This window comes from Triturus cristatus, chromosome 12, assembly GCF_964204655.1.
Source record: "Triturus cristatus chromosome 12, aTriCri1.1, whole genome shotgun sequence".
In the NCBI taxonomy this organism is placed as follows: domain Eukaryota; kingdom Metazoa; phylum Chordata; class Amphibia; order Caudata; family Salamandridae; genus Triturus; species Triturus cristatus.
This window is the reverse complement of record NC_140595.1, coordinates 835,979,417-836,006,821: the sequence shown is the minus strand read 5'-3', so window position 1 is coordinate 836,006,821 and position 27,405 is coordinate 835,979,417. Positions and strand designations below refer to the sequence as shown.

General features: G+C 45.8%; 1 protein-coding gene across 4 annotated transcripts in view; it reads right to left on the bottom strand.

The window, feature by feature from the left end:
- Positions 1–27,405, bottom strand: part of CAMTA2 (calmodulin binding transcription activator 2) — a 1,245,102-nt gene that overhangs the window by 74,380 nt on the left and 1,143,317 nt on the right. For all 4 annotated transcript variants that reach the window (XM_085638475.1, XM_085638477.1, XM_085638474.1 and 1 more), the window contains one exon: positions 14,626–14,819. In XM_085638475.1, the coding sequence (XP_085494601.1) occupies positions 14,626–14,819 (194 nt within the window). The remainder of the gene's footprint in view (positions 1–14,625; positions 14,820–27,405) is intronic.

The following is a 27,405-nucleotide window of genomic DNA, read 5'->3' as shown; positions in this document are numbered from 1 at the left end:
TTCCCTGCTGGGAGGCCTTACTCCTCGCACCGGCTAGAATTGGGAATTCCTTAGAATACCTTTAAGATGTAATTCCAGAGAGGAAAGGATTAGCCTTTTCATGTTTCATACCTCTGGAGTGGTAATGAGAAATTCTCTTTACTGGTAAGGTCAGATTCAACATTACTATTTTAGAAATGCCAAATTAGAAAGTGGACGTTTCTCTGCTTGTTCTGCTCTGGGTGTCTTACATCCTGTCTGCAATACATGTCAGGGCTAGGTGACAGACCCCTTTGTGCATTCTTTCTAGACAGCCACAGACACAGGAAAGGGCTGGGTGTGATTTAGCACCCATCTGCATTCCGATGGGTCTTCCTGGGCAGATGAAGCTCAACCCTTACCCTTCAAAGGGTAGTGGCGTACCCCATAGAAAGGACTGATAATCTCCCACTGGTAGTCTGGAGTGAGAACTAGGACTAAAAGAGATACTGGTGCACTTCGAAACCACTCTTTCAAGTTTCCCTTACATCAAAGGCACATTTGCGCACAAGTTCTGGGCCCCATCAAATCAGTCACACCTGGACCAATACCGATTCTCTGTCAGAAGAACTGTGGTGCTGCTAAAAGGACTCAACCGGACTGTTTTTCTGGAAGGACTGCGGCCCTGCTTGTTGCCCTGCGGCTTGCTGCTCTCTGACTCGGCTGGAAGGAGAGTGGGACTCTGCCATCCCTTGAAAGTTATCTCCAAGGATTCGTTAGCTTGCCTCCTGTTTCTGAAGTTTCAGGGACACAAAAGACTTCCTGCTGTTCTGTTTGTGCTCCCGGACTTTGCCTTCCGTGAGTCCTCCTCATGCCTGAGGGTCCCCTACAACTTCTGGGCCTCAGAAGTGGGTTCTGAGGCTGAGTTTCTGCAATGTCCGAAGTGAAGCAGTGCTGCCGCACAGACTCTCAGAATCAATGCCGGACAACACACAGCCTCGCTTTGCAGTCTGGGCCCAGTATTCAAGGTACTGTGTTTAGAGGACCCAAATGAGTCCCTGTAGACGGCCCGTGCTCCATCGCAGTATGCCTGAACTTTGGATTTGCCCCGGTCCCTTGCAACCTGAAGTAACTTTGCACTCCCTGTTTCGGAGCGCTTTATTGCATTTATTTCCGCAACCTTAAATATCTTGACTTCTATTTCATGGATTTATATGGTTTTGGTCTTGTTTTACTCAGATAAATATTCTCTATTTTTCTTAACTGTTGTGGAGTCTTTTTGCAGGGTATTTACTGTGTCGTTGTATGAGTTATTGCACAAATACTTTAAACATTGCCTTCTAAGTTAAGCGTGCCTACTCTGTGCCAAGTTACTAGGCGGCAAGCACAGGATAATTTGGGATTGTGTTGTGACTTACCCTGACTAGGATTGTGGTCCCTACTTGGAAAGGGTGCATATCTCTGCCAACTAGAGACACGATTTCTAACACGTGGCAACAAAATTCCCATGGACAAAGAGGTAGTTATGCTTGATAACTATGTTCCAGACTGTGAACACAAGTGAATCATTGGTATAAATTGCCTTTATTACTGGCAGGGTGGCAATCATTAAACTGGTGGTGAGGCCCAGATGAACAAATTACTTACCTTCGGTAACAATATATCTGTAAGAAACATAGGTTAGTTATAAATTCCTTACCTTACAATAGCCTGCAGGCATCAGACTGGATCCAGAAAGTTTTTCATCAGCAGTACCCCTGCACATCGGAAGGTGGCGTCGGTCGACTCCGCGCTCGTCGTCGTGGTCACTGGGATAACGTTGCAGTAGCTACATAGATGCCACCTTCCCGCGCTGACGTCAGTTCTGTACACGACTTTTCACACCAGAAGCGCAGAGCAATGCAAGATACTTATCAAAACTAGGGCCCTGAAAGGAAGTCCTTAACCATAGAAATCAGTTCGCAGAACAGGGAGGATGAGATTGGGGCGGTAAGGGGCGCTGGTAAGGCCAAAGAGGAGCACGGTAAACTGAAAGTGCTTGTGACCTACCATGAACCGCAGGTAACGCCGGCGGGCTGGCAGGACGGGGATGTGAAAGTAAGCGTTATGCAAGTCCAACGCAACCATCCAGTCTCAAGAGCAGACAAGACCTGAGCGGGCGTCAACATTTTTAACTTCTCCTTCCGGAGGAAGCGGTTGACGTTCCTGAGATCCAAGATAGGACGCAGGCCTTTGTCCTTCTTAAGCACCAGAAAGTAGTGTGAATAGCAACCACAACCTACTTCTGGGAGAGGAACGTGCTTGATGGCTCCCTTGGCCAAGAGTGCCGAAACTTCCTTTTGGAGAAGGGCCAGATGATCCTCCGACATGCAATGGTACTGAGGTGGCATGGAGGGATGGGTAGTCTCGAAGGGGAGGGAGTAGCCCCTTCAGACTATCTGCAAAACCCACCTGTCTGACGTGATGGTGCGCCAGTAGGGGAGGTGATGGTGAATCCTGCCGCCCACTGGCGTTTGGTGGCCCTGAAAGGTCGGACTAGGAGGGTTTGGAGGCTGCTGCAGAGGGGGCTGTGGTGTACTTGCTTCCCCGCAGGCCCCCAGAACCACGGCGCTGGTTCCCATGTCCCCGGCCGCAGTGCAGAGGCTGAACAGCTTTTGCCGGCTTGTGGCTCTGGGCAGACGCAGCGGTGCACCCCTTCTGTAGCCACGATAGGGGCAAAAGGCAGACTGCGCAGGGCAGGTGGTGGAGACGCCCAAGGACCTGGCCGTAGCCTGAGAGTCCTTAAAGCTCTCAAGCGCGTTGTCTGCCTTGTCGCCGAAAAGGCGACGGCCATCAAAGGGCCTGTCCGTAAGAGTGGATTGGACATCCCCGGAAAAACCAGTCGATCTCAACCAGGTATAGCGTCGAAGGGCTACTGACATGAAAATCGTCCTGCCTAGTGAGTCGGAGGTATCCAGCCCACAGTGGATGGTAAACTTTGCTGCGTCTCTCCCCTCTGCAATTGCACGGGCACGGCCTGGGCCTCCTCCAGGGACTGGGGCAGCATCTGCGCTATCATATCCCACACAGAGTGGGTGTAACGGCCCAACAGACATGCGGTGTGTACCGACCGCAGTCCCAAGCTGGAGGAAGAAAACATTTTCTTCCCAAGGTGGTCCAGCTTTTTGGATTCCCTATCAAGTGGTGCATTAGGGAATGTGCCTTTGGGGGTGGAGGCTTGGACCACCAAGCTTTCGGGGTGGGGTGTTGGAAGAGGAAAGTGAGGTCGCCCAGGGCAGAGCAGTGGTATCGGGCAATCATCCTGTCAACAGGCGCCACTGGGTTGGGCCTGGACCAGGTGCCCAAAAGGATGTCAGTGAAGGCTGGGGCTCCGAAGAGCTCACTGCCGGTTGAAGCACTTCTGTCAGGAGGTTAGTCCTGACTACCACCGTAGGTAGCTCGAGGTGGAGAGCCTTGGCCGCCCTACGCAACACAACTGATCCCTCCTTGATCTAAGCGCAGCTTTTGACACAGTCAATCACGATGTGCTTCTCTGCCGTCTTTCTGAAATAGGAATCTCCGGCAAGGCTTTATACTGGTTTAGATCCTTCCTAAATAACCGATCTTTTCGGGTTTTTGAGGGAGACATCGCCTCCACCAGTAAACCTCTTAGCTGTGGGGTCCCGCAGGGCTCATCATTGAGCCCTGCATTGTTTAATGTCTATATGCGACCACTAGCTGAAATCGTCCGCCCATTTGGTATTAAGATAGTTTCCTATGCGGACGATACTCAGCTAGTGGTATCCCTGGCACAGGAGAACAGAGGCCCCTCGCAAGGAGGACTAAGGGACTGCTTGGAGGCTGTGAAAGTGTGGATGATGAGATCCTGCCTCAAACTCAATGGCGACAAAACGGAGCTGATGTTTCTGGGGCCTGCCCCCCCTACATCTTTTGACTCTCTTTGGCCCCCCTGCCTTGGCACTCCGCCGATACCCAAGGATAATATAAAAAGCTTGGGTATATGGCTGGACAAGGCTCTAACATTCAACAGCCAAGCTACAAAGCTGTCTGCAACCTGTTTTGGCCTACTTAGGATGCTTAGGAAAGTGCTCCCGTTATTATCCATGGAGGCCAAGCAAGTCGCTGTACAGGGTCTGATACAGTCTCGACTCGACTTCAGCAACTCCCTATACTTAGGTGCTCCTGAATACACGCTCCGTAAGTTGCAGACTGTGCAAAACTGTGCCGCCCGCACAGTATTAAGACTGCCTCGGAAAATTTCAGCGCAACCTGGACTGAGGGCACTGCATTGGCTCCCGGTCCGTCAAAGAATCTCCTTTAAAGCACTGTGCATTGCCCATCAGGCCTTCTGGGGCACAGGCCCGGCAATCTGCCAAAATCTTATGACCCATTACCATCCTACAAAGCACCTCCGTTCTAGCCAGGCTTTTTTAGCAACAGTACCAAGGATTAGGAGAACGCGAGCAGGTGGCAGGATGTTTTCCTACAATGATGCAAAGCTGTGGAACCTCCTACCCTCTAACCTCAGATCCAACTCCAATCTCTCTTTATTTCGTAAACACTTAAAGACCTTCCTCTTTACTCTGCAAGATTAATATCTTGAAGTATGCTGGCTTCCCCTCACTTTCTTTCTTCAAGTAGCGCTTGGACGCCTACGGGCAGTAACTGCGCTTTATAAATTCACTTTTCATTTCATTTCAACTGCGCATGACGCTCCCTCCTCTATAGCCACGGTAGAAGGAGACAACATGCCAAGGTCTGGGGCGGTATCCAGACCACTGGCTTCCCCCAGTTCCTCTCTCCAGTCCGGTTCACAACCTAACTGGTCGGTTAAAAGGTCCCCGGACCCCTCCCAGTCCTCCTCACCTTCCTCTGGCTGCCAATCTGGTCTCAAAGAGCCAGGGTAGAACAGGGGCACAAAAGTACCCAGCTGCGACGGATCTGGCGTCGGTCAACGAAGCCGGTCCGGTTCCATGTCTACCTCGAGGTGGAGGCCGGGTTCGATGTCGGCTGGGGACACAGCCGAAGCCGGCTGCAGACGTGGTGCCGGTGGAATCGGCACCAGGGGAGGCATAACAAGGTCGACCGGCCTGATCCGGATCCAGGCCTCGATCCAAGGGGACCCTGCGGCACCGAGGCCGAAGCTGCTGCTGTCGAAGGCCCAGGGCCCCCAGCCAAGTTTGCAGGGCCCGAAGACGCGCCGGCAGAGACGGGCTACCCAAAGACAGCGTGCATCACTTCGTAAAACTGACAAAGCTGGGCAGGGGTCGCTCCCGGTCCCGGGAGGAAACACGGAGCCGACTCTTCAGGCTCTGCACCCGGAGCCGCAGGAGGGGCACCACGCGCATCCCTCGTCACATCGGGCGACGGACGGGGAGAAGTCTAAGAGCAACAATTACTTCTTCTTGTGCTTCGACTTACCTGACCCAGAGTGCGAAGACTTGGATGAAGAATGGTGATGGCTCCACGACCGGTCCCTCGGCCTCATATGCGACTGGGACCTCGAGCGACGCAGAGCCGACTGCCGGGCCTCGAGTAGGTTTTGGGACTCCTGCAAAGAGTCCGGGCAATGGTCCGGAAGTCGGAGCACGACTTGGGGTCGTGGTTGAGCTCCCTGCAGTAGAGGCACACGCGGTGCGGATCCGTCACAGACATCAGTCGGTTGCAGGAACCGCAAGCTTTGAAGCCGGGCATCCCTCGCGCACCTGGAGTCAATGGACTCAAAAACACGAAGTCGACAAAAGTCGAGAAAAAGTCAGCCAAAAAGTGACTAGAGGTACCGCTCTCTATAGATCTGCACTTGTTGGCGTAGAAAAAGAAAGAACTGATGTCAGCGTGTGAGGGCGGCTTCTATGTAGCTACTGGGACCGTCATCCCAGCAACCACGACGCCAACGACGAACGCGAAGTCGACCGACGCCACCTTACGACACGCAGGGGTACTGCTGACGAAAAACTTTCCGGATCCAGTCCGACGCCTGGGGGTAATTCTAAGATAAGGAATCTATAACAAACTGTTTTTTTCACATTTCTCAATTTATTCTTGAATACAGTGATCCCCTGACATACCTTCTAAAATCGAAAATTAGCATGCTCATTTGAGCAGATGGTCAACCAAGGTTCTGCTGGGAGATAATGATGTAGCTACTAGAGAAGGGAGAACCGGCTGCACCCAATCATGAGCGATGCTATTTGTTGGCTCAGGCCTTCTTTGCAGGTTCCTTATCCCCCCCGCCCAGCCCTTGATACTGCATACAGTCGTTCAGACAGAGGCCGTAGCTTCAGGTAGAATAAGCACAATAATCTTTTTCACAATCGCCCATATCCCAGGATTGCTGTGGATACTGTGGGAGCAACTACTGGAGCACGGCAAGCTCTAAGTGCTGTCACAGGTTGTCTTATGCTGTTCTCCCAGAGGGTTCCACTGTTAGAAAACCCAGTGATATCCATCCCTGCCGAGGCATTAGTGAAATAAACACTCGATAGAAATAACACAAGGAGTTGGGGCATTTGTTTCATGAGGGAATTTTTCTGACTCTTGAGCAATATTGTGATAAAGCACCAACAAACATACTTGATATTTTCATATATGAGACTGCGCCATGCATTGAAGAATTACCTCCTGGTGTTCCCTCATGAGCCCAAGTATTTATACCTCTTAGCAAACTCGCAGATGTTGTGTTCTCAAGGGGATGGGTCTCAAATTTACAAACTTGCCCTGGGAGAGCGGTTACTGGGCTGTGTTTCAGGCAGAGAGCTGTGGGAGAGGGATCAAGGTCTAGGGGGTGCTCGTAAATGGTCACACTGCTGTGCTCAGATGGAGACAATCTTAATGAATTACAAACGCGAGCTCTGACATTTAATTTTTTTTTAAGACTGTTACACTCCTGCAAGATTACACAGATTTGGTAGTACTGGGCCAAATGAATGCACTTGTTGTTATCAGCCTCTGGCTACCTCCTTTTACTTGGCATGGGAATGTCGTTACATCACTACTTACTGGGCTGCAGCGTTGGCCGAAGTAACCAGCATTATTGGGTATAACGTCCCTTCCACTGCTGATGATGTGGTGCTGGGATAGGTTGCAAAATTACCTAAATCTGCGTGACGTCTGGGGGCTTCGACCACTGGCCAAAAGAAAGAGTCCTTCACTGGATGAAGGAACCACTTACTACATGGGAGTGTTGGTTTAAAAATGTGGCCACATGGCATACTAGAGCAGAACTGTTTCCTGCTGTGTTGCCTTTTAGAACTAGAACCAAGGACATATGGGCATCACTGCAGACTTTTTTTTACCAAACGCAAAATAATAGCTCAAATGCCTAATCTATGAGTCCTACAGATAGCAAAGACTCAAGTAGTCATTTGCATACTGGCACATCTGGTGTGTCAGTTATAGCTCGTGAAGTTGCCGGATGATGTTAGGGAAGATTTGTGATCATGCGGTGTATGGTTGTACATACATACCTGATGTGATATGCACAATAATGTTGTATTGTGATAATGTGTCAGCCCGTTAAGGATATTTGCACTTCCATAGTTGGAGACCTACCTGTGCAACAGAAGCTGCCACTGTTGAGAGTCCTTGGAGGAACCACATTCCCTGCGGGGCGCACGCCGCTGAGGCACTCAGTAAGCACCAGGAGGTGCATAAGAGGGCGGCCGGGCTTCCGCGGCGCGGGACGCGCGCGGGCGAAGCCCGGGCCAAGGGCGGGCTCGTCCACGCCCATCGTAGCCCGGAAGAGGCTGGGCCAAGTCCCTAAGGTCTGCCACGCAAGTAGGTGACTGTAGGTGTTTGTAATATATTTGTTGCAATGGTAAAGCGAGTAAGATGCAAGGAGGAAATTGTTGGTGTTACGGGTGGCGTAGCGGGAACATTAGATGCTTTTCTGACCTGTGCAGAATCAGTTCTTAATCGTGAAATTCTGATGACAGAAAAGAGAATTTCCTTGGACCCCGTCTCTTTGCAAAGGAGGTCTTCCTTGGGACATATTAGCAGGGTGAGTTCCCCAAGGCAAGCTGTCCAAACGGTTTTGGTCTCTCATGAAGCCTCCGGTCACTTCACCTCTATGGACAGTGCTACCGATGACTCGCAACTCGTCAATATTGGGCCTATAGTCTCTATCTTTCCCTCATGCTTAGCGCAGACCTCCCCTGTGGATGAACAAGTGAACTCGAGGACTGTTCCTTTGGCTGCGCAAGTGGATGAACAATCTCTACCCTTGGGCTCATCCCCAGTGCTTTCCTTTTCCCCCCCAAAAGTCTCAGGAACCAGCGCTGGTACAAGAAGTCGATGTGTCCCTTAGAGTTACGAGGGCTAGGAATTCTAAACATAAAATGTCCCCCGTTAAACAAAGGGGTGGTACAATTTTACGTGCCCCGGCAGTTAAGCGGATATGCAAGGTTCCACCTAAGGGATTAAAACAACCCTTAAAGAATGAATCTCTTTTCCCAGTGCATGTTGCAGAAACCCATATAACTGACGGGGACTTTCTAAACCAAGCATCGACTCCATCCACACATACATCTCAGGTCCCCTTATCTATGGGAAGCAACGACGAGCAATGGTTAAGACTCGAGGCACTTATGTCTGTGCTGCTGGAGCCTCTAACCAGTAGGTTGCAGAAAATTGAGGAGAAGCTTGTAACTATAGAACATAGATTAAACGGGGTCAAAGAAAAGAGGTCCACTAGTGTTATGTCTCCCACCCGGAGGCTATGGCTACTAGTCAACCGTCTACATCCGGTGTGGCTAGGATGGACACTCCCTTGGTGAGCGTAGATGTGGGGGGGGGGGGGGGGTGTTACGCCTGCAAGTGTCCTTAATAGTGCGATCACTAATCAGGCTTCTATCCCCAATAACCTCGAGTTAAATAGCCAGACCACTCCGGGGGTTAGTACGTCAATCCCCACTCACCCTCTCACTGTGCCTCGGATCAGCACAGACCCAAACACCGTTTTTCCCCCTAGGCTTCCACCTGTAGTTTCCCTGACAGGCCATGGGAGACCATTGGTGGATTTTGCCTGTCAAAATAGCTACACTGCTCAAGGGGTCAGCATTCAATGCTCTAATAAGCAGGGGAAGGAAGTGGGGGGCAAAAACCATGAGCATGCTGCTACAGCTATAATTGATCTCCCCCCTGCATGTAGCCTATATACCATTGTCTTGGCAGGGGTCCCGGGGGCACAAGGGGAACACACTTATAAGCTAATGAACAAGGTTCTCCATTGGTTATGTAGATATGCTGGTTTTAACCTTAGAGACCACGCTTCGATACTAATGGCCAGGAGGGTAGCGTGGATCGGGAAGAGTACTAAAAGCCTTCCGGGGGACTATGTTATCGTCACCCTAAGGCATCCAGGCATGGTTCAGAGCATTATACAACAGTGCAATGACTACCTAACTTTTGATACCCAAAAAAGACCTTAACCTCTTGCTTACTTCTATAGATCGACGGGCCGCCCTAACTCCATCTTGGGCCCCCCGAGAACGGGTGGTGGTTGGCTGAATGGTCAGGTTTATTATGGTAATCGTTTGGCCCCGCTGGAGTGCTTGGAGTCATTAGAGGGTGTAGATTGACTTGGGTCCTACACCAGTTTTTAACCTCGGCTGATTCATCAAGCCGGACAGGGGTCAATTGTTCAGTCAGTGAAGCTAGTGAAGTAGGAACAAATGCTGGTATTGGAGTTCGATCCCAAAATGCCAGGTCGAAACTTTCTGTTTATAACATGGATATAGTTACACCAAGCTCCACTGAACATTGGGTACTTAGAGAAGGCGAGAACACATATGAACACAGGGGTATTAATTTTATCCCCTGGAATATTGCGGGACTATCCAGCAAAATTCATGACCCACACTGGTTTAGAATGATTAGGAAGTATGATATCATTTGTCTTCAAGAGACCTGGGAAATTGGGCATGACATTTTTTTGGAAGGTTATAAATCATACCATAGACCAGCAGCCAAATCACCGTCTGGGAGGGCCAAGCGAGGTCTGTTTGTTTTTGTAAGATTGGGAAGGTCAGGCACATGAAGGGAGTTGTTTTGGGACTCAGCAGTGACGCAGGGCATCATAATGACCACTCGTGCCATGTGTCTGATTATCCTAAATTTTTATAACGCACAATCTAATTGTGAAGGAGGCAATTCGTTCTCTGAGCTTAACACGAGGCTGAGCTCAATACTGGACACGAATGCAGGTCGAACCGAACTAATCCTGTTGGGAGACTTTAATTGTCATTTGTGCCCAAATTTGATGATCACCAGGGGAGACTGGTCGACATGTCCGGTGCGTAAGGGCCTACATATGGAACACTAGCAGGCAGGTTTAGAACTTACTACTGTTACAAGTTCTTTGGGCTTAGTAAACATAATGGAAACGCTCTCCGTCACTGGAGATAGTTTAATCCCCCCAACTTTTAAAGGGAGGGGTTGTAATTCTTTCATTCATTTTGTTTTTGCCACCCCTTTGTTGGCAAGTAGAATCCTAAACTTTCTCATTATTTCTAGCCCATTTAGTGATCACAACCCTCTTGTCTTTTTGCTCCCTACTATCGGCTGTGCCACATCTCTGACTAGTCGCCTTAAGGCCTCCTCCCTTTCAACCACGGGTCAAGGGCGGCGAGTAAGATGGGCACAAGTAGATACGGAATTATTTACTTCTTCTCTTTTTAAAGATGGACAGGAGCACATTATGAATTGCTTAGATCCCACTGTGGGGGGGCTGGAAATAATGACTTCCTTTGGGGCTCTTGTAAATTTGATTAGCACCCTCCTTACTGCCCCTGCGAGGAAATCTAACCCGCCGCAAAATAGATGGTTTGATGCCTCATGTTCACTTGCTCTAAGGAACCTTAAAATGGTTATGAAAGAATTCCCTCGTGTAAAGGCAAAAGTGGCTGAATGTCGGAAACAGTATAATAGGGTGTTAAAGGAGCGCCAGAGTCAAATTCAGCGCACGGCCTGGGAAGACTTAACAGAGGCTGCAGAATTACACGATACTACACGCTTCTGGCAGGTGATAAATAGCCCCTGCTTTGCAGATCCAAATAAGCCAGACATTTCAACAGTAATTTTACCGGATGATTGGCAGGTGTACTTTAACGGGCTTTATAACCACCCCACAGATCAAGTGGCCTTCTTGGCCCCAGTAGTTTCTACGAATTCCACACAGTCACTCTTTTTCTCTACGGAGGAAGTCAGTGTTGGTATTGCCGCCCTAAGCCGTAACAAGGCCCCGGGTCCCGACGGTATCCCGCCAGATCTTTATCATAGCAATCTTGAAGTGTGGATCCCGCTTCTGACCAGAGTTTTAAATGCTGCTATTACAAGTGAAATGCCAGCCTCATGGTCCGCTGCAATAATTGTCCCGATATATAAAAAGGGGATAGGGACAGTCCCCACTGTTATCGTCCTATTTCGTTATTAGACTCTACCACTAAGGTTTTGGGTGGGGTGATTTTAAACAGACTGGAGGACTGGGCAGAACTTAAGGGGGTGATTACCGATACCCAGTATGGGTTTCGGAAAGGAAAGTCTACAGTGGATCAATGTCTCAACCTATATTTAATTAGTGCCAAATACACCATAGCCAAAAAGGGATCATTATTTCTGGCCTTTATGGACCTCTCAGCTGCGTTTGATCGTGTGAACCGCAGCAAATTGTGGGCACTGCTTGGCGATATGGGGATTGACCCCCTACTCATAGGCATACTGCATACTCTTCATTCCGACACCTCAGCCGTAGTTAGGTACTCTCCCGCGGGGCATCTAACCAAAAGTTTTGAATGCTCGAGTGGGGTGCGCCAGGGTTATATTCTTGCACCTTTTTTATTTGTGTTATATATAAATGGGTTGGACTCCACTCTTAGCAGTATTGCGACACATGTCCCTAGGATAGGCTCACGTAAAGTTCCAGTCCTGTTATACGCAGATGATGCTGTTCTCCTGGCCCGCACTCCCTCTGCACTACAAATTTTAATAGATGGTTTTACAACTTTTATGACAAATCTGGACATGTCTACTATCTCACTAAATCATATGTGATGACGGTAGGGGAGAAACCACGAAGACAACAGAACTTTACAATTGGCACACATGTACTAGGAAACGTACCCATGTTTACTGACTTAGGTATAACCTTCGATGTAAAGTTGAATTTTAAAAATTTAATAGACGAGAAATGTCTTAACATGTCCAGTATTACAGGGTCCATCAAGGGATATGCCACACGGCTGGGGTACTGGACGCCCAGTCTTATTTTAAAATTGTATAATTCCATTCAGCGGTTCTATATGGTAGCGAAGTTTGGGGCTTCACAGCAACGTCTAAACTTCAAAGTGTGGAAAATAAATATTTGAAAAGCCTGCTGAGAGTTCCGCCTAGCTCACCTACTTTTAGCATACACGAGGAGTTGGGGGTCAGTTATATCTCTGACTTGGTGGCCGTCAGACCTCTTCTTTGTTGGCTTAAAATTTGGCTCAACGAAGACTCTGGACTAACAAAATCCGTTTTATTGGACTGCTTGAACTTGGATCATAGCAGCAGAATCCCGTGGCTGCGATACGTCAAAACCACCTTTATGAAGTTGGGACGTGAGGAACTGTATAGTGCACCCGAGATAATTAGGCCCAGCGACAAGGGGAGTATAAAGATCTTACATTCTAACTTTCTAGTTACCACTCGTGAAAAGGCGGAACTCTCAAAGCGGACTGTGAGAGAACATGCCTTGATCAAAACAACCACTGGTATAGAACCCTATCTGTCTTTTGTACTTAACCCACATGAAAGATTTGTAATGACTCGTTTCAGATTTGGTCTTATCCACTTTTTACTAGCAGTGCCAGAGGGTTTTACTAATAAACTTAGTGATAAAGGGCCCTGCGGCTGTGACCATAGATCTTCACAGGATACCCTTCACTTTATATTTTTATGCTCTTTTTATGCCGGGCCAAGGAGACAGTATCTGAAAGATCTGCACAAGAAACTTAAGTTTAAACATGTAAGGGTGGCATTACTGTTTTTAAAAATGTCTACTGATCACTTTACATTATTTCGTGTTTTAAACTTTTTGAAGGCAGCAATGAGATTGCGTAAAACTAAAGGAGTTGTCTATAAGCTCATTGTAATGAATTTGAAGATTGTGTACTGTATTGACTGGTTGGGAGGTTTTCCTTTTAAATGTAATGCTTTAATGATATAATTTTAAATCGAAATAAAGCTTATTATTGATATTGATAATGTGTCAGAGAGCCTGTTTAAGTGATGGCTGAGATAATTTAATTGTTGCTCACTATTTCGCCTTAAAAAGGGAAAACAAATATATGGCTACATTTTCCTGATTTCTTCCACATCATATAACTTTAGAATAAAGGTTTGTGAAAGAGATGGTCTTTGCTTGAAAGGCTGCATTATAACCACCACAGGTTGGTACCCTAGTGGTATGTTCAAGTGTGGTAGCACCCCTGTCAAGCACATAGTGTAATGTGGTAATGTCATGCACCTGCAAACTTCGAGAAGGAGAAGCTTCAGGAGACGGAGTGTACGATGTTAAAGAGTCATCCCTAGAGGATTGTCAATGTCATCTAGACACTAAAGGCCCTTCTGGGGTGTGCGGAGATGTTACTCTACCACAAGGCGAGATTGGTGCAGAAGACCTCATTTGAGATGGTTGCCGAGCAGATCCTTATGCTTTTTTTCCTCTCGGCCCTCATGTCTTCTAATTGATCTTTTAGTCTGATTTCTTCGTGGTTCTTCCGGATCCCTTTTTTGACATTTTGGCAAAAATTATTTAATTGAATGTGCAGGTAAAAGACACAACATACCCACCTACCTTGTGTGGGTCTGTAACAGCCTTTTTCTCCCAAGGAAGGGGCAGTTGACAAGCAAGGAAGGTATTCCAATAGAAAAATCTCTGGCAAAATCAGCAAAAATAGGTTCACTCGAAAAAACAGATGTTCAAATTATCAAGTAAAGATAAGAAAATAACAAATCTAGAGCGGGAGTTCACAGAAAAACATCTTTGTGAAACCTCCAATGTGTTCTAAGATCCTTCTCACAAGGGACGGAAGCCAGTACTATGCATCACGTGCAGTGGAAGGTCCAGGAGGATTCAAGGGAGAAGAGTGTGTTTTCATCGTTTTCAAAGCTAGCCCACCAGGCCACTAGTTTCTCTTTAAGGTAGACCTTTTTCAGCACCTTGCACCTCAGATCAAGGAATGCAGTCATGAAATAGCCTTTTCTGGAGTCTTGCAGTCCACATTCGGAACAAATGGTGCCTTGGATAGGCTTTCATAGGGTGATGCTCATCGTATGGACATATGAACAATTGCACAAGGTATGTTCTGTATACACACACACACAAAGTGTTTCAGGGTTCACATGTAAATGGGAATTATTCTAATCTAACCTTTATGACTATCTATAAAGATCCTTGGAAAGAGAAGTATTTAATCTCTGCCACAGCAATGAGGTATAGTTATGAACGTTTTAAAAGCTTTTAAAACATATCCCAGGACTCTTCAGATCCAGTCATGGGATGGTAAAAGAGATCCACAGTACAAGTGCATCAATACACAAACGAGACAACAGAGGGTAGACTTTGGTCTGTTAAGAGCACTCTAAAAAGTATTCACTAATCCAGTTTAAGAAACAATGCACCCTTACTTAATTTTCTGCTGCATGGATGATCCAGGTCGGTGCCCCTGCTTCAGCTTTTCATACTCCTTGTAGCTGCGATAGTACTGTTGGATTAGCACCGCTGCTCGCCTGCTCTGCTGGAACTTTTTCTGCTCATAATAGCTACGAAATTTGCTCTGGATCAAAATGGCTGCCTGAGTCATTTTCTTGTAAAGTGCATACTGTGGAAAGAAGGAAAAAGAACGTCACACAGCAAGTTAAAAAAGAAAAGCAGGTAAAAGACACATTTTCCAGGTCTTGGACAAGCTCTTTACTAAACTAGGAAGATCTGAAGGAAAAGAGACAGGTACAAGGAAACAGAATGGAAGAAAAAAATGTTTGAAGAAAAAATACAAGAAAGATTGTAATGCTTTGAGAGGGATCAAAACAGAAAAAGAGAAGAGAACAAATAATTAAAACAGGAAGGAATAAAAGGGTGGAAACAGTGGGAATGATTGAGCGAGAGTGCAAGAAAAGAAAGAGCTGGAAGGAAAGAAAAATAAATAATGGCAAAATATTGAAAGGGAATTAGAAAGAAACAAAGAAATTTAAAGTACCACTAATTCTCTGAAGAACAAACTATACCATCACTCGATCCTCCCCAGGCTTGTAAACTGGGAAGTCTACAGGTATGTGAACAGGTTAGAAGGTAGTCCTTCAATGAGGGCTATTTATTTCTGAAAGTATGCCGGTACTGATTGCATTAAGTAGGCCCAATATTTATTCATGGGCCTTATTTGGAGAATTTCTGGAGTAATATCTAAATCTAGAGAAGAATCCACTGGATATGTTTCCTAAATACTACTATCCTAGAGCGGAAGAAATTCAACTGGTGGACTTTCCACCTTATAGTATTGCCTCAAAACATAGAATGCAACAAGTCTTAAAAAACACTTATAAATTATGAGTTCTAAAATAGATACTTTGAAAAAGAAACACTGCCATAACTGTTTGTTCCCAAAGTATAATAAAATAAGGACAGTGTTGAAGGGGTTAAGGGTGAAGATGTTAAAGCTATGGGTATAGGCTGTGGGGTTAGGGGATTAATGGGCTAAAAGTTTGGAATTAGGGATCTAAGGGTTAAGTGTATATTGTAAATGACTGACAAATAGCATTAAGAGTGTGGAGTACAGGCTTAAGGGTTTGGGGTTTAGTGGTTATAGAATAGAGGTATGGCACACAGCCTTAATTAAGGGTATGCGGTTATGGCTTGGAGTATTGAGTTAACGGTTTGGTGTATAGAGTTAAAGGGTATAAAGGCTAACTGTACAGAGGGTAAGAGTACAATTTTACAGTAGAGGCTTAGGGGCACGGTGGTACGGGATAAGGGGATAGGTAATAGGCGTAAAGACTATGGGTTTAGGGGTTAGGTTCATAGTATACAGGCTTACGGGTATGCAGTTGAGAGCATGGGATAAAACACTTTCGTGTACAGAGGTTAGAGGTTAAGGGGTAAAGCACTAACTGGCACATGCATCAAGGAAGGCTTTTGCGATTCCTTAATTGCGATTATTAAGGAAATGCAATTAAGGAATCGCAAAAGCCTATGCATGTAGGAATCGCTATTAAAATAGTGATTCCTCAATGGTAGCAGAGAAAACTACATATGTTAACCGAGGTTGTCCGCAGAAATGGGGGAATGTTTGGGGTGCCTGGAACAAGTACAGGGGCTTTATCTGTGAACCACCGGAATTGCCGAATGAGGATATTTCCATCTGAAGCGGGGAAGGGGTGAGGCGCTATCTATGGGTCCGTAGATGAGATCTGGCCAATATTCTGATGTAACAGTGTTATAAGCGTTGACGTCTACTAATGTACCAACAGAATGCATTTGTATAGCTATTCCTGTGATTGTGCTCTGCCCTAACTTTAATAATAATAAAAACAGTTAAAAAAAAAAAAATAGTGATTCCTAAACATTCCTTAATTGCGACTCAAAAATTGCGAGTCACAATTAAGGAATGGCTTTCCATTCATTCCTATGTGCCTACAGGCCTATAGTAATGAATGGGAATTGCATGCGCAATTTGCGAGTACCCATTAGGTGCTCACAAATTGTGCATGCAATTTCAAGGGTGCAAGGGTGTCCAAAGGACTCCCTGTTGCTCCCCTGAAATTGTAATGTGCACCCATGTTGTGCACACACATGCCCCAAGGGCATGTGTGTGTTACATGTAACTTTGAAAAATGGACTTTGGTGCATTTTTAGAAGTTTTTGCAAATTACTGACCTGTATGATTTTTCGGTAATATGCAACCCCAAATAGCGAAATCGCTATTTAAAATTGCTTCTAGCAGTGCATTTAAGGAATCGCAATTTGCGATTCCTTAAATGCAATTCCAACTTACGATTTTTGCATTTTGGGTGATGCATTCCAAATGCAAAAATATCGGTCCCAAAGGGGCAGATTGTGAGATTGATGCATGGGGCCCTAAGAGTATATGGTTAATGTCTATGATTGCATCTGTTTAATGACAGTTGGAAATGTGTTTAATGTAATTGAGATGAAAGTTTTTTGCCTACTTATATCGGAAAACAAAGTGGTATTTGTCATAGTAACAATGCATTTTATTTTAATGTCATATCATTTTAGGTGCTAAACAAACTGATGCAAATTTGCGGTAAGAAAAAAGAAATTATGTTTTTTGTACATCGGAGGATTTTCAATCACCACTGAAGTAAAAAGTTGGGTCTAAGTCCTGTGAAAGGAGATGGGTGCTCGCCGGTAGGAGGTGTGTTGCAGCTTTAAGAATGGCTTTGGTCACATGTTGTACATTTAATCTGCCATCCAGTGGGAGGGTCTGGAATGCTCCTCGTCGTCAAGGACCATTTGCCGCCGCGTCCTCTTCCTCTTGTGAAATCAGGGGTAGCCCTGGAAGTCCATGTGTCTGGTCACCATCTTCAGATTTTTGGGGGGTCTTTTTTCTCAACTTCTCGTGGCTTCGTACCTGCTGTCCAAATTCCTCGATTTGTTATTCTCAAAGCACCTCATTTCTCATGTAACCGTTTTGTTTTGCCGCTGAAATCTTTTCTGGATTCACGTTCTGTGCATTGATTTTTTAGTTGTATTCTTCTCCATTAGAAGGCTAAGTTGAAAGAAATGTGCGCGAGTAGGTGTTTAAATAGATTATGTTCCACCATTGCTGTCTTGAATGTCCACACAATAGTGTTTGATGAAGGTATGTCCTGATGAGCACGTTGCTGCCATATTAGTGCTGCACCTTTCTCCCTTGCAGAGGGAGCCCTGGGTCTCTCCTGCAGTGCCATATTGTCTGTCCTCTCCATCTTGCAATGGCAAACCTGAGGCAAGGAAGAACTAGCTCCTTTCCTGGTTGATTTGTTTGCCCTTCAAGTTCTACACGACTACCCTTTGCACCTCTGATGTGTGCAATGCTCTTCTATAGGAGTCCTTGACTGCTAGCAGAACCCCAGGCAGCTGAATAAACTGCTCATCTTGGAAGTGTGTGATGACCTGGGGAAGGACCTGCAGATTTGTACTCGTTACCACTCTCCCATTGCGTGTTTGTGAGTGGGGTTCAGGCAGCTGAATATACTGCTCATCTTGGAAGTGTGTGATGACCTGGGGAAGGAACCGCAGATTTGTACTCGTTACCACTCTCCCATTGCGTGTTTGTGAGTGGGGTTCAGGCAGCTGCATAAACTGCTCAACTTGGAAGTGTGTGATGACCTGGGGAAGGAACCGCAGATTTGTACTCGTTACCACTCTCCCATTGCGTGTTTGTGAGTGAGGTTCAGGCAGCTGCATAAACTGCTCATCTTGGAAGTGTGTGATGACCTGGGGAAGGAACTGCAGATTTGTACTCGTTACCACTCTCCCATTGCGTGTTTGTGAGTGGGGTTCAGGCAGCTGCATAAACTGCTCATCTTGGAAGTGTGTGATGACCTGGGGAAGGAACCGCAGATTTGCACTCGTTACCACTCTCCCATTGCGTGTTTGTGAGTGGGGTTCAGGCAGCTGCATAAACTGCTCATCTTGGAAGTGTGTGATGACCTGGGGAAGGAACCGCAGATTTGTACTCGTTACCACTCTCCCATTGCGCGTTTGTGAGTAGGGTTCCTGTGTTGTCAGTGCTTGCAATTCGCTGGTCCTGCATTGTGACGTGATGGCCTCAAATATGGCTTTCTTTAGTGTTGACTCTTTGAGTTTTGCCTTGCGTCTCAGCAGGACGCTGAGGTGCCTGACTTCTACGTCCTCAGGAAGGAGCCACGCCTGGAAGAGTCTATACTATGAAGTCTGAACACACAAGTATCTTATGGATCCGACGTTCTGCCCTTTTAACCACAATACATGCTGTAATGCACTTAAGAGTCATCTGAATTGTATTTACTGCACTTTTAATAATGTAGATAGAATAATGAGCAAATATGATCAAATTAATTATTTTGCATAAGCTCCATTATATTGAGCAAAACTGAAAATTGTTAGATAATGACTGCTTTTAATCTCGATTTGTAGCTTTCCGTAATTAACTATTGACTGAGCAATATGCATTATTATGGTTATACAAAAATATGTTTTGATAAAATATATGGTATCAGTGACTAATTGAATGTATTTTAATGACAAGATAATCTATTTAGAAATAATGGACTGGTATGTATTAGGAAAAATGAAAAGTAGTGCTTTGTAAGGCTTTTTGTATGTCGGTGCTACAGTGACACCGTTGATTTTAAAATAATGGTTTCATTTCAATTTTGCTAATATAGAGCAGTTTGTTTTGTATATTTTTGTAGCCCTGAAATCCAGCCCAGAGTGGATGAAATGCATTGAATTTGTCTACAATTCGATTTTAAACATTGATGAAGAGTTTGAACAATAAAGAACAATAAAAAATTAAACGCTTTTGCAATTTGGACTACATGATTCTCTTGACATATAGAGACTAAAGTTCTAGACCGGAGGTGATTTCATATTGGATGGGCTCTTGACCAGAGTGATTGCAATAAACCGGAATATATTTCTGGGTAAGGGGTATATGGTGACTGCTCCCATAGTCCTCGTGCATTCTGTCTCAATCTTTAGAATTACTTTGGCTTTTTCTCATACCACGGGATAGTGTTTATGTGTGGTGCTTCCCAGTGTCTCAGTCACTCATTGTAAATCATTTATTACTTTTGCTCTTTTTTTTACAACTTTTATAAACATTTAAGCAGACATGATACCTGTGTTTAAGGTAAGGTTTTTTTTTTTAAGTATACCAACTTTGTTTGTTCCTAAAGATGCTAGGTTCAGCAACTATATGCAAGGCTTTGGGAATATCTAAACGTCCGCATTGAGATATCGGAAATCCTTGCTTTTTAAAATCTGGTTCTGTTGCTTTCTTACTATGTCCTTGGAATTTACTTAGTTGCCTAATAAGTGCCTACTTCTATCTTTTGATACATCTTTGATTTAAGTTGCATTGCTGTGCTTTTATGGTTATTTTTGAATAACAGAATAAAGATTCTGTCTTCTTCTTTACTCCCTGTGTGACAACCACTAGATCCTACTGACTCCAGATGGCCGTGCTGATCTGTTCCCATTCTAGGACGGGGTGCATATGTAACCTTGCATGTGGGACGAGGGGTATACTGTATACATGATGCCATCACACCCATCAATTCATTACAGCTTCCACTGTCAGAGACCAACCCTCTGTTAAAGGAGCTCTCTTAATGCTGGCATCTCTTGTTCACTGGGAATGCTTATGCTTCATTAGAGATTAATGTTGCCCCAAAAAACACTTATTCTTCGAAATGGGGATGATTTCTTCAGATTTATTTAGAAACCTAGGCTGCAGAATGTTTGTATCACTATTTAAATGTTCTTTGTAGGAAGCAGGCTCTGTATATACTATACCAAAGTGAGGTATAGTGTGCACAGAGCCCAGTGGAACCCAAAAGGTAGTCAGAGGTAAAGTTAGATAGCACCTCACTCTCTATTTGTGGTAGTGTGGGTGAGCAGTAAGGCAGTATCAGAGGACAGTGTTAAGCATTTGTATGTACACACTCAGTCAGCAAAGGAATTCCCACACTCAAAGACTGAACGTCAGACTAATTGTTTTTGTATAAAAATATTCTTTTAGTTATTTTATTTCCTAGAACCAAGCAAGCCTGGCACAGGTAAGTGATAAGTACTTTGCAGTAAATATACAATTTGTAACACAGTTTTGATTGCATTTGGTAAATGCACTTTGTTTTGACTCACATTATTGTTTGTGAGAAATGCAATGCTTTGTAAATACAGTACATATACTTTGTATGGGATTTTCAATAAAATTACAGGTAAGTTACTTTTGAGGTTACTTTTCTTACACAGTGTAGTATACCTGGATACTACACTGGGACATTTCCTGTAAACAGGTAAGTAAAATCGTTTTTGTTAGTTAGTGCAATTTTACAGAATTTCTTTAGGTTTTCAAACTCCACACAGGAGACTAGTGTTATTGGTTTTAGGGTAATTATTCGGTGGTGGGAGTTGATGTTCTGGCGGTAGACTCAGGGGTACCCCAGCGCCAGGGATGCACTCTTGATACACCCTCAGCGGCACTAGGGCGGCCGGGTGCAGAGTGCTGAGGCCCAATGCTATCCAATGGGGGAAAGGGGGCCTCCGGTTTGTGGCTGCTGACGAGCAGGCCATTTGGTTGTGGGAGCAAAGCTCCTGGACTTTAGCTCAGGGCAAACGGGGAAACAAAGTAGCACCGAAGGTGCACCCACTAGGGCGGCCGGATGCACGGTGCTGTTTCGACGTCGGGCACCCCGTTGTTTGAGATGGGGAACCTCCGGTTTGCAAAGGCACTGCATGCTTGGGGACGAAGGTCTTCTGGGTGCAACCAAAACTTCGAGAGGTAAGTTGGGATCTTGGGGGTTGGTTAGGCACCGTTGGTTGGACTACCCAAGGCTGTGGGGTGTCGGGTGCAGGGGTGCCTTTTAGGGTCGGATTTTCTTACCAGCTCCTGGTGGCGGTTGGGGGGACCTTCCAGATTTAGGCTGAAGGTGTGGGCTGGAGGTTTGAGGCACGTCAAGAGTCACCGGATTTCGGGTCAGGATCGCCGGTGGGGGGTAGGGGGGGCTACTCGTGATGTTTGCCCACTCGAGCTTGGGCCGTGGGTGCAGAGTGGTGCGGATCCGCGGTGTCCAGTCGGAGCTAGAGGTTGGAGATGAACAAATCCGGTGTTCACGGGAGACACAGTCTTTGTGGTTAAAGGCAGGCAGGTCCTCTAGGATTTTCGAGGTTGCTGGCTGCAGGACACACCGGGATTTCGCAGAAGCAGGTTCGAGGTGTAGACAGGCCGGTAGGTCTGGGGAAAAGTCAGTGGGCGTCTTTCTCTTGGTAGCTTCGGCACGACTGTCCCGTCCTTCTTTTCTTGTAGTTTTTTCTGGTCTGAGGAAGCAAGGTTCAGGCGTGCCCATTCTGCAATATGGCTAGGACAGTGTGCTGTGCTTCACCTCGCCTCCCCCACTTGACAGGTGGAGTTGGCAGAGGTGGGCACACCTCTCTTCCTCACCTGTTTTTCCCGCCGATTCTCCCGCCCATAGTGAGGGGTCAGAACCAGTGGATACCAGTTGCTGAAAGCAGCAAGTGACCTGGGGAAGCTCACAAAGGCTGCAAGCCTTTAAAGCTTCCCCTTCGTGGACCCTGCCCATCCTGAGGGAGGAGGCTTGGCACCTCGTCCCAGGATGAGCATTATTTCTGCCCCCCCCCCCCCCGAGAGCAGCAGGCTCTCAACCCAGGGGTCCAGAAACATGTCTGGTGGTGGCAGCCACTCAGCCTGGACACTAGTGGTAGGTTAGTTTTCAGGGGGCATCTCCAAGATGCCCTCTGTGTGCATTTTTCATTAAATCCCACACTGGCATCAGTGTGGGTTTAATTTGCTGAGAAGTTTGATACCAAACTTCTCAGTTTTCAGTGTAGCCATATGGTGCTGCGGAGTTCGCAATGACAAACTTCCAGCACCATATACTCTTAATGGCAGCACTGCACTTACAATGTCTAAGAATGCACTTATACACTGTAGGGGTACAGGGCTCATGCACCCGCTACCCTCACCATTGGTATAGTGCACCCAGCTAGAGGAGTGACTGGTCTATGCCAGGGCAGTGGGTGGAAGGCATGGCACGCATCATGTCGACTCTTCACTTTGTTCTGCACCAAAACACCCAGCCTGCAAAGGTAGTGTGTGAGTGTGAAGGTACAGGACCTCTAAGGGTGGCACAATAAGTGCTGCAGCCCTTAGAGGCGTTCTCTGGTCACCGTGCCCTGGGTACCTGTGGTACCATTTACCAGGGGCTGACCTGTGGCCAGAGATGCCAATTGGGTTTAGGCTTCAATGCAGTTTTAGGGAAAGAACATGGGCCCTGGGTACCTGGATAGCAGGAACCCAGGGCACACTCAGTCAAAGCACATCAGCAATCCAGCAAAAAGTGGGGGCAACCTTGCAGAAAGAGGGCACTTTCTCACATTCTTCTGGCATTGTTCTCGCAAACTCGCTTTTACCAGCCAGTCGTCCAGATAGGGTCTGATGTGTATTCCCTTTTGCCTTAAGCATGTGGCTACTATTGCTAGAAACTTTGTGAACAGCCTAGATGCTGATTTCATACCAAAGGGTAATAATTTGAACTGCTAATGTATCTTGTTCATGGCAAATCAGAGGAAGTGCCTGCATATATGATTCACTGGTAGGTGCAGGTAGGTATCCTTGAGGTTTACGGCAGCTATGTAGTCTCCTTTCTTCAGAAGTGGTATGAGCTGCAGCGTGGTTACTTTGAACTGCTGCATTTTATTTAGCAATCTGAGATCTGATATTGGTTGTAAGGAGGGATGTGCTTTTGGTATTAGAAAATATCCTGAGTATATCTGCTTGTTGATCTCTCCTTTAGAGACCTTTTCTATCGCTTGCTTTAACAAGAGTTCTTGTACTTCTTGCTGAGGACGAGATAATCCCTCTCTGATGCAATATCCATGTTGTATAACATTGAGTATTCAGTTTTCTTAGGTGACTGCTTCAAATTTGCTGAAGAATTCCCCTATTTCTCCACCCACTGGTATTGTGTGTAGAGAGGAGAAGATGAGCGAGTCACTTCGCTGAAGACCCCAAGGCACTCTGAACCTGCCTTCTTCCCGGTGCTCTGCACCAAAAAAGCTGACGCAGTGTACATGAGTTCTGGCATAGGGACATTACTCCTTGGGAGCTGCCTAGTAGGTTCAATGGTGACAGAGAGGTGCTTTGCTGAAAGGCGCCCCACCCACTGAATCTGGTTGTGCAGTACCTTTCTTAAAGGTCCCTCAAAACTTCAAGGCACCCATAGATTTTGCTGTCTCATAATCTGTCCTAATCTGCTGCATCTACTGCCAGTCCAAACAGAAGTGCCCTGTGAAGGGCATATTTATGATGGAGGCCAGCCCTTTGGGTCTGAACCCTGAGACTCTGAGCCAAGAACATCTCTTGAATGTTGTCCTAGTACACACATCTGCCTGCGTGCAGTATCTGCAGCATCTATGGACAGTATGAGGCATGTGTTAGATATCATCTTTCCCTCCTGGATGACAGTCTTGGGCCTCTTTTTATATTGCTCTGGAAGGTACTGTATTGAGTCTTCAATCTCCTCACACCGCTAGTGGCCATTGTGGTTGAGGAGTGTGCTGGAGTTAGCAATCCTCCACTGGGTGGCTGCTGCACTATCCATTTTTCTAGCCTCTTGCTCTATTTATCAAGTGGTGGTCCCATAAATGTAGTGTTGTTGCCTTTCTTCCTGGCTGTACTTAGGATTATTGAGACAGCTACTGCGTTGCTCCTGAAGACTAGTGGGTTCTGAGAGGAGTGTATAGATTTATTTTCGACTCGAGGAGTCATTGCCTTCAAGGATGCAGGCTCTAGAAAGGCGTCCATCTTTTTGTCGAGGATGCTTGGAAGCACTGGAGATAAAGATTCCTCTTCTTGGTTGTCATGATGGTTTGTAGAAGAAAGCAAGACTCTACCTGTTCCTCCTCTAGTTGTACCCCATAGGTGTCTGCTGCACATTTTATTAGCGAGTTGTATACAGATAGTTTGTCTGGCGATGACTGCCTCGAAGGATAAGCGTCCACTCCCTCCCCCAGACAGTTGGTTTCGAGGTCTTCCTAAATCTCCATGTGTTTTCTTGCACTACGGCAAGACCAAAACAGGACATCAATTTGTACCATTTATGTTGCTTTTGTAATTGCAAATGGGGCAAATAGAATTTGCACAAGGGCAAACATTGCACAACTGATTTCACATCTCTTTTCCTAACTACATATAAGACGTTAGCATGTAATCAGTTTTTTTCATTTGTATTACAAAAGCAACTTTAACAGAAAAGATCAGTTTCCTGTTTTATTTATTAAACAGGTTGCTGATACATACACTAATGTGTCTGTTTAAAAGTATTACTAATTTTAAATTGTTTGTAAGCAATGCATATGTTATAAATGGTTTCAAATATACTTTTGCCTGATATTAAAAAAGTGTCTGTATTATGGACTGCTGCAAACTCTGTTTACTCCGTTTTGTAATACAGACGCAGCAGAGAGGATACAAATGGGTTGGCCCATTTTTTTTGCATCTGGATGAATGTCCTATAAAATGGCCTAAATACATACCAAGCTTTTATTGTACAGTTAGTGGTTACCACAATTCAGCAGGCAGAGAATCACAGGCCGCGAGTACTTTTTGGTCACTTCTATTTGACCCATTCCAGTCTTCTGGTAACAGAATATATATCACTTATTTTCCTGCTGGGTTGGAGTTAAGGGTAATTGGGATGGTATGTGCTTGTGTAGGTTGGGGGAACAAGTGCGTCGGAGGTTGAGCACGCAGCCCTGCAGTGAAACGATTCCCTACTGTCTCCTTCTAGCCAGTCCTGTACATGACTAAATGTTCTACCAAGTCTGCTCATAATGGATATTTGCTCTACCTCTGGAGAATTTATGCTTCTCCTGCAGACTACACACATTAAAATGAATGCAGCTCTCACTATAGGATTTCTGCACTTCTTTTAATCTTTTTGGCAGCATTTCTCCAGAAAAGTACACACTTCAATAGGAGATGCTTAGTCTAGTGATCGGCCTACAACTCTTGTGCTTGGCTGAGGATCATGGCCCTCTGGGAACAGCCCAGACCTTTTTGTAGGAAACTGTAACCAATTGTTGTGGCCAGCTCAAAATGTAAACCTGTCTCCGAAATTTGTTCTCAAACCTGGAAAAGCCTACATCCTTTAAAAATATGGGTGGGCTACTGTTCCTAAAGAGGAACTCATATAGTGATGATGAAATGCTTGCAAAGCTCTCGACCACAGGTAATCTTTCAGGAAGTATTCCAGTACAAAGATTTTCACCCATTAAGCCTCTTCAGTCAGGGATTACTTTATGCAAATCAGATTGAATCCTGCTTTAATAAGAACAGCCCAGCCCTGCTCGAATAGCCCAACAAAGTACCCAACAAATGGGAAGAAAAGTAAGCCCAGGCTGGTGTCAACCTACATTAGCAACATCAGTGAGTCCTATGGCACAGTGAACCAGAATGCCAATGCTTGGGCACACCTGTACATTTACAGCACCACACCTTTTGTTTAGCTTGGAAGTACTGTTCCGAAGTGAATATGGAGGGTACAATTGACACCAGCATGCCAACAATTCATTCTAGATGGCAGTAATATTAAAAACCACAGAAGGCACTAGCAACCATGTGATATGCGATGATAGTTCAAGAAGGAAAGCAAATTGCCTAGATAGACCCAGATGTCTTTAATCTCCAGCAATGTCTAAGTTTAATTTCAACAAGCCTTGCATATCAATAGGTGGACACTGCTTTGTAGGTGCTCAAGGTAACTTTGACCACAGTGAATGCATTTGGAAGCTATACAGTCACGCAGAAACCTATGATACCCCTTTCCAGTAGTGGTGTTTGTAAGTGTACTCCCAAATCCCAAATACTCCAAGGAGGAGGACTATTTGGGAATCACAATCAGAGGGCCGGAGCCCTTTTTGTGTTTCCATACAATAGTTAAACTTAGGCCATGAAGCCAGTACAGCCCTGCCACCACAAATCTTCCATTGCTTGTGGTCCTTGAAGCCGCTTTGCCTAGGAGTGGAAACTGCACCTTGCCAACGAGCCACAAACAGGATAACCTGCCACTAAGATTCCCTGTGTTTCTGTGAAGATGTAAGGAGGCCTAGCACTTCAGCAGGACTGCTCCTCTGACACAAGCACAAGAATGATGAGTAATTGTGCCCACTCAATCATACAGACACAACATGCCAAAGATGTGCTTGATATTTTCAGGGACCAGTTGGTAGAGCCATAAGAGGAGACAGAGGATGCCGGGGCACAGGCGATGCCACTTGGCATCCCTACACTGCTGACTAGCAGTGGCAAAGGCTCTAACTCCAACCCTGATCCATCCACATCACAAGGACACGCGAGTACACCGGTAAAAGCCTCCCAGACCACTGTAAAAACAGCTAAGATGGCTTCCGAACCCCACTGCCCTCGGGAAATGGTGGTGTCTGAACACAGGCTAAGAAGCAGACTCAAGTCCCTCTGCCTGCAAAAAATTCGACAAGCAATGAAAACTTTAAAAGTTGCCTCAGTGCCGGTACCGAAAAACTTAATGTTACTTACCCAGTAAGCATTTGTTCTTGGCATGTAGAGCTAGAGATTCACATGCTTTGCATACTCCTGCTATCCAGTGTTGGGTACGGATGTTTGCAAGTTTTTTTCTTCGAAGAAGTCTTTCCTAGTCACAAGG